The sequence below is a fragment of the Zeugodacus cucurbitae genome, chromosome 2, assembly GCF_028554725.1.
Source record: "Zeugodacus cucurbitae isolate PBARC_wt_2022May chromosome 2, idZeuCucr1.2, whole genome shotgun sequence".
Taxonomy (NCBI): Eukaryota; Metazoa; Arthropoda; class Insecta; order Diptera; family Tephritidae; genus Zeugodacus; species Zeugodacus cucurbitae.
Genome location: NC_071667.1, coordinates 68,613,637 through 68,621,548, shown reverse-complemented (window position 1 = coordinate 68,621,548; position 7,912 = coordinate 68,613,637). Strand labels below are relative to the sequence as shown.

Genomic DNA, 7,912 nt, shown 5'->3' with positions numbered 1-7,912 from the left:
TACAAGCAACAGCAATTGCTATAACTGGCGTTTGAAGGAATATTATCAAGAATGTATATAATTGTTTGGGAGATTAGCCGGTCGAATGTGAAAACATATTAGCGATTTGAAAATACTTATTAAAAACAACAATAAAAATCATACAAAAAACCCAAACGCGATAACAAAAGTTATTAGAGAGCCACCTGTCGGCCGAAGCTGCTAATAGACCCACTAAACAAAATTCTGGAGAATACAAGAAAGCAAAATTCATAAAATATAAAAATTAAATATACGAAAATGAAAACAAAATTTAAAATAATTAAGCTATTTCTGAAATGAATATGCGATGACAAGTGAAAAATTCAAAATTCTGGTTTGTTTTTATTGTAAACGCTTTTTGCCCTCTACGCGTGACTACCTCTGACGTATGCGTGACAATATTCCGACAAGCCACGCTTAGCGTGCGAAGAATACGATTACGCTTATCACTTAGCAGCATGACTAAGTTATATTGCAGAGATCGGAGAATTTTTTGTTGATTATTTTTCAATGTTTTGCTTTGCATAAATGCAGTGCGGAGCGACACACACTCTGCGCCACTCACTCTAACACACCTACTCGGAAGGTCTGTCTGTCTGGCTAACATGTCATTCGCCTATCGTAATCGCTAGCAGTACTCAATATGTATGTACAAATGTATAGCAACACAATGTGTTCATATTGGCGATTGGATGATTTGACGAGAATCGTATTTTATATTCATATCAGCTGAGAATATTCAAGACATATTTATGTAAGTTGATAATTTACAATTTAAATGTCAGCATCAGTGATAGGGCGCTTCGGCTTTCGGCTCCCGCACTATAAAAGCGCAACTTTCGCTTCGAAATGGCATTAGTTGCAAAGTGTCTCAGCACAGAACAGCACAAGTAAAGCGCCAGTGTAGCATCAAGTGAAAAAAGACTGACTTAAGTAAAAATGGGTTTGAGCGGTAAGAATGTTGTTTTCGTCGGCGGTTTGGGCTTCATCGGCTACGAGGCCTGCAAACAGATAATGACCAAGAATGTGGCGGTGAGTTGAATGAAAGTTTTTGTGTGTTTTTCTAAAGAAAGATTTGTTATTGTCATACGAAAAGAATTGTAAAATTTAAATAATAATAATAAAAAAAAACATTTACTTAAACTCCACAGTCTTTCTTCGTGTTCGATGTTTTGGAAAATGCTGAGAACATCAAGGCCCTACAAGCCATCAATCCCAAGTCCAAAGTGTACTACACCAAATTCGACATCACCAACAAGGCGGCCATTAAGCAAGCGCTCGACGATGTTATCGCCAAAGTGCAATACATTGATGTGTTGGTTAATGGCGCCGGTGTACTCGCCGATCCCAATGTTGATTTGACCATGAACATCAACTTGATTGGTCTCATCAATACCACACTCGAGGCCATTCCACTCATGGACAAGAACAAGAACGGACGCGGTGGTCTGATTGTTAACATTGCCTCCGTATTGGGTTTGGAGCCCGCACCACCAACCGCGGTCTACTGCGCCTCGAAATTCGGTGTTATGGGCTTCTCGCGTTCCATCTCCGTAAGTCACAGGCACATAGCTGACTTCATTTTATTTGTTTAACTAATCGCTATTCAATTTCTCAACAGGATCCCTACTACTACAACCACACCGGCATTGCTGTGGCCACTTTCTGTCCCGGTTTGACTGAGACCCCATTGAAGAACAACATTGCCACTAAATATACTTTCGAGTACTCCAAGGAGATTGGCCAGAAATTGAACAACACCAAGACTCAGAAACCCGAAGCTTGTGGCGCACATTTGGCTACTGTGTGTGAGACAGGCGAGAACGGTGGCATCTACATCAGCAACCAAGGCACTTTGTCCAAGGTCACACCCACTGTATACTGGCAACCCACTTTCTAGACTTTCTAGTGCATTTCTGAGATATTTTGTAGAGTTGTATATAGTACATGTAAATATACACAGACGTATGTATGTGTAAATATATATGTTATTTAGTTTATAAGTTAAAAGTCTGAATTAAATAAATGTTCATTTATTTTGCATTAAAACGTGATTTGAATTATTCTATTTTTGTTGTTGTAGTGCCTTAGTTGGTTTGTAGCGATGTGGAAATAATATGAATAATAATTTACATTGTAGGTGCTGACTTGTTTACATTCCTCGATGTATATGGTGGTAGGTTGCATTCTTTACATAAGCGTATTTACACATATTGACATTGAAATGGACACACCAATTAATTAATATTATTTTTAAATACTCACTAGTCTAGTAAAATTTAAAAAAGTATAGAATAATATATACTACTCTTAAAGACAGAATGATAATAAAATTGGAATACCCAGCATACGAGTCTACAAAATAAGTTTAAAAAATATATTTCTTTCATTTAGAGATTTTAATGACTATAAAATTGAAATACAGTTAACTAAGTATCGAAAGAAATGTGGTGTAGTAGAGCTTAAACTCACCAGATGGTGCTGGTGTCAAGTTTTTAGGAAAATTCGTATTTCTGGACTGATTTGCTTTATATGTGAGTTATATATTTTAAAAATCCGAAAAGTCAAATTGTTATAAAAAATCGTTTTATTTTTCTTAGACAGTATGGGATCTTCCAATTGTGTTGAGGTCTTCTAAGGTTGCTAAAATTGGCTTTAAGAAATCTGTACAAATAACTTATTCTCTACAAAAACGGCACCTACGAATTCTTTAGAGGCAAAATCGCAATATAATGAAAGAAAAACAATACGCACAGTATGAAAATGAAAAAAACCGTACGCTAATCGTATTCTCCTTGTGTTTTGAATGAACTAATTCAATAAAAAAAATAAGTTATTCATACAGCATTATTATTAGTTCTGGAATTATCTATGGTTTATTAAAAGTCTCTAGGTATACTGAGAAATAGTTAAGGGGCTATACCAGTGTGATATTTTAAAAAATCTAAATTTTTATTTTTTGCTTATTCGATAGCTTATACTTTCAAAAATATCCTGTGAAAGGGATAGGGTCGTAGCATGAATAGTTTTTGAATGGCAGCGACCGCTCGTAGGTATAAGTCGCTATAGTCGAAACATTAAACCTGTTTCTAAAAAAAAAAAGACATTTCTCAAAATTGCTGGCATCATAACTCAACGAGAAATTGACGAATTGATTTCAAATTTCAAACTGAGTATTCTTGAATATATTTACTATGCAATGACCTACGATCTTTTTGATTTGTTGAAAATATTATGTCAACTTGGAAAAATTTGATCGAGTAGTTTCTTTTTTGCGTTTTTTTTTAATATATACATATGTATATATCTGAGTATAAAGTACATGTAAAGTGCTTTCAAAACTTTAAACTCGTTTTTCTCGAAACGGAGTTTTCAGAAGTCGGTGAGCAAGATTTCTCAGAAAACGCTGAATCGATCGCTCTGAAATTAACACAAGCTACTAAACTATATATTTTAGTAATTAATCGAAGGATTTCCCCATCCGATGAAAATTTTTTATTTTTATAAACATTTAAAGACCCGAATTTTGGTCGAAAATCGAACCTTTTGCTTTGAGTAGCCGCCATTTTGTCAACGTTTTTTTTTTGATATTTCCTTCGATCAATCACTAGATTATTTATTATATTAATGAAATTTATTTGAATTTTGCATTTCCAGTCCAGAGATATCGTGCTCACAGCAAGAGGCCTTTTTTTTGCGGACCTCTGCAAAGTTGGCAATATCAACGTTCCCGATAATTATTTTTGGCAATAAAAAATATGTGAATATAGTTTAAGGTTGTCATAATATACCTGCCAAGTTTCAAATCAATAAACCAAATAGTTTGCTCAGAAAAAAATCTTGAAAAATGCCTTTTTACGACCTCCTAACTGTACATATGTATATGTATAACCCCTTAATCTATAATACATTTCGGTCATGACTTTGTTGCTGTCAGCACTAGAAACAAAAATTGATATAATCACACAGATGTTCAAAGTGTTGTAAGTAAACTATTTATAAAATAGAAAACAACCGGATTTGTTTACAAATTCTACGCGGCAATATAAGCTCCTGGAGGTGCCGATTAGTAGCCGTTTGAATTTCTCTTTGCCGATAAGCTTTTAATGTTTTTTGTTTTTCGAAATATTTACAACAACATTGTTAAATGTGCTTAGTTCAACTTACGTAACCGACTTTTCTAATAGAAATGCTCAAGCTGCCTTATTTCCATGTCCATATACTTACTCAATAACAACTAATGAGCGGCAGCTGCTGGGAGCGTATACTCAGTAAGCGCCTATTCATTTTTATTTCTGCAAGAGATAATTGAGAAATGCATTAAGTGCAACAAAAACAAAACAGCAATCATCTATTTAAATAAACTAAAACATTTGAATAAGCAATTATTAATCTATTTACTTATCAGACAACTTAATAACGGCAATTATTTGTTGCCAATTCTATATAATTTATAATTACATTATCACTTAATAAAACAACTGGAAACAAGTACTAATTTTAAATCAATTTACGTACTTACAATTTAGATTAGTATTCGACAATTGTAATACACGATTGAGTATTCATTTAATGACATATATGAATATTGAAGATCGCATGTTCCGTTGTTGTTCCTGAAAACAAGCATTACAATTGAAAAGACCGATCAGTGATCGGTGATTTTACAGACTGCACATCAATCTCATACTAACAAGTCCGTGTTGCCGAGTTGATTAAAAGTTGAAAAAATACTCGCATTTAAAACATCTTTGATATACAAAAAAAATGTATCTTCAAAATATCAGCAGCTGTAAGGCTCTAAACTGCAGTCAAAAAATAGTTCTAAATGAATGATTTGGTTAATGAAGAAAACTAAGTTATTTAGGTTATAATGCACATATAGCATTAGTCTCCACAGCATAATGTATATCGATCTTCGATATATCTTTGCCTGAAACAGGTATATTTGTAAAATCTGTATTTCAGTTTAGTGCATTAAGAACCGTTACGAGAAAATCACTAAGTGTCTTTTGAGGCGCAAGAAGGTGCATCAATCTAATTCTGTTCAATTATTTAATTAAAAAGAGAAATAAAATAAACTTTGCCGCATTTGTTTACATAATTTCGGCGAGAGACTGTGATTAGTAAATATCAAAAGTGATTAGCAATAACACGCAAAAAAAACCAGCAAAACGCCGGCAACTCAAGCCAAAAATATCGGCATTAGCGCAAATCCGAAAGTGTTTAACAAGTGATCTGTATTGAAAAGTGTGTTAAATGGAAATTTAAATAAAAAATCACAGTACAACAAACATTCTCCGGATTTGTGTGGATGTATGAGCCGTCAAGAAACATCAAAAGTCTCAAGTGCCAAATTTTCGCATGACTCGACAATTTCTTGATTTATACACGCATATGCATATGTGAGGGTGTTTGTATGTAGAAACATACAAATTTATTTATTTATTTACATTCACTACATTTTGTTGTAGCAAAGTATGCATAACTTATTTTAAGGCAAACATTTTCCTCAGCATCAGTGTGTGGGACAATCTGACGCACCAAAAGCTGTGTTAATGTGTCGTTTAATTGGCCTCCACCCCGCCACCGTTTTCGCAGCAAAAGCTTAGTGACATGCGCGAGCGAGCCCCTACGCGCGCCACCAGGAATCGGATATAAAAAGCCGGCAAAGTGCTCAGTCTCATCACAGTCGCTGGGCAAACAGTTGCAGGCAAGAGTTTCATACAAATTTTCGGTGTTTTTCCTTGAAAACAAAAAAAGTTTCAGTAAATATGAGTTTGGCGGGTAAAAATGTTGTGTTCGTTGGTGGCTTGGGCTTCATCGGTTATGAAGCTTGCAAAGTGTTGATGACCAGAGATTTGGCGGTAAGATCAAAAAATAGAAAAAATAAATTAAAGAAAATAATTGAAAAAGATAACTATTGAAATAATTCTATTTCAAAAAAAATAAATTTTTAATAGTGAAAAAAAAATTTAATAATGAAAATAATTTTAAGATAAAAATAGATTAAAAAAAATATTACATTAATATTTTATTAAAAAAAACATTAATTCCAAAAATATTTCTTTAAAAGATTTTTTTTTTTGAAAGTAAAAGATAAAATTTTTTTAAAAGGATTTCAAAAAAAAAGTAAATAAAATTTTATTGAAATAATTTATAAAAAAAAAATCCCAAAAAAAATTAAATAATAATTACAATTTTTTTTCAAATATTTTTAGTAGTGTAAACAAGTAGTGTATAAAAATAAAATTGATAAAATATCTGATGATATAAAATTATAGATATTTTTTTTTCAAATTTAAGCTTTGATAAAATTAAAAAAATTTAAATTAAAATTTATAAAATTTAGTAAACAAATAAATTAATAAATCAAATTAAAAATTAATAATAATTTCATTTCCATAGTCCTTCTTCGTTTTCGATGTGTTGGACAAACCCGAAGCTGTGAAGGCCTTGCAGGAAATCAATCCCAAGACCAAAGTGTACTACACCAAATTCGATATCACCAGCAAGGATAGCATTAAGCAATCCCTAGCCGATGTCATCTCCAAAGCAGGACATATCGATGCTTTGGTCAATGGCGCCGGTATTCTGACCGATCCCAATGTTGAGTTGACTATGAACATCAACTTGATTGGTCTCATCAATACCACACTCGAGGCTATTCCACTCATGGACAAGAGTAAGAAGGGACGTGGTGGTGTGATTGTCAACATTGCTTCCGTATTGGGTCTGGAACCCTGTCCACCTGCAGCTGTCTACTGTGGTTCGAAGTTCGGTGTTATGGGCTTCTCACGTTCACTTGGGGTGAGTACGACAATAAAATAAAACTCTCCGAATATATATATGTTCTTACAAGTCCTTAATTATTTTACTAACTTATTTTACCTTAAATTCTTTTCAGGATCCCCATTATTATGAACACACCGGCATTGCTGTAGTTACATTCTGTCCCGGTTTGACTGAGACCCCATTGAAGAACAACATTGGCAGCAAATATACTTTTGAATATTCCAAGGAGATTGGTGAGAAACTGAACTCATCTAAGACTCAGAAACCCGAAGTCTGTGGCGCTCACTTGGCTCAAGTTGTCGAGTTGATGGACAATGGTGCCATCTATATCAGCAACCAAGGCACATTGACCAAAGTGAAGCCAAGCGTCTATTGGGAACCAACTTTTTAGAGACTTTATATATTAGTTATAATTAATGCGCTTTTTACTACAAAAATTAGTTAGAAAGAAAATGTGTTATAGAATTTTAGTTGTATTTATTTTAGAGAAACCATTGAAATATAATAAATTATTTTTATAAAAAAAAAAACATAAAGAATAAAATTGTGTTTATTTTTCTATGAATAATATAAAATAAATATATCAATGAAGGGAACTGGCCCATATCTAAGAACAAATGTCGTCAAATTTGTTATGTTTTTAAAAACAAGTAAAATTCATTTTTTTTTTAATTTTTCATAATTATTCCGTTACGAGAACTATTTTGAAATTATTCAAAATCAGCGCTGACAATATTGAAATCGAACCACTGCCATTCACCACCCGCTAACACACTCGCCGGCATTCGTCGCCGGTATTTATAAATAACTGTTTATTTTTAGACAATAATATTGAACAATATATTATTGTGTCACACTTTCCCTCCCTCTTGTATATATGTATGTATAAATAAAAGCAATTCAAATTCATATACATATATTCTTGTTTTTTAGATTAGACAGAGTGTGTCTCGTGAGGCATTTTTGTTTTTTGTGTAGAAGCAATAAAAACAGAAAACATAAAGAGTTTAGGGTTTCCATTATTTTTTATATTTTTAGAAAACGTCATTTTTATTTTTCTTGTTTTTCCTTCGCCTTAATAAGTAGCGAGCACCTA

General features: G+C 33.0%; 2 protein-coding genes across 2 annotated transcripts; both read left to right on the top strand.

Annotated features, from left to right (window-relative positions):
- The first annotated feature begins 864 nt into the window (after window positions 1-864).
- On the top strand, window positions 865-2,070 carry LOC105211860 (alcohol dehydrogenase). The gene is made up of 3 exons (XM_054235732.1): window positions 865-1,053; window positions 1,173-1,574; window positions 1,643-2,070. The coding sequence occupies exons 1-3, from the start codon at window positions 961-963 to the stop codon at window positions 1,919-1,921; spliced, it is 774 nt and encodes a 257-aa protein (XP_054091707.1). The 5' UTR covers window positions 865-960; the 3' UTR covers window positions 1,922-2,070.
- Window positions 2,071-4,995: 2,925 nt separating this feature from the next.
- LOC105211861 (alcohol dehydrogenase 1) lies at window positions 4,996-7,324 on the top strand. The gene is made up of 3 exons (XM_054235909.1): window positions 4,996-5,888; window positions 6,430-6,831; window positions 6,929-7,324. Exons 1-3 carry the CDS (start codon window positions 5,796-5,798, stop codon window positions 7,205-7,207), a joined length of 774 nt encoding a protein of 257 aa, XP_054091884.1. The 5' UTR covers window positions 4,996-5,795; the 3' UTR covers window positions 7,208-7,324.
- The last annotated feature ends 588 nt before the right edge of the window (window positions 7,325-7,912 follow it).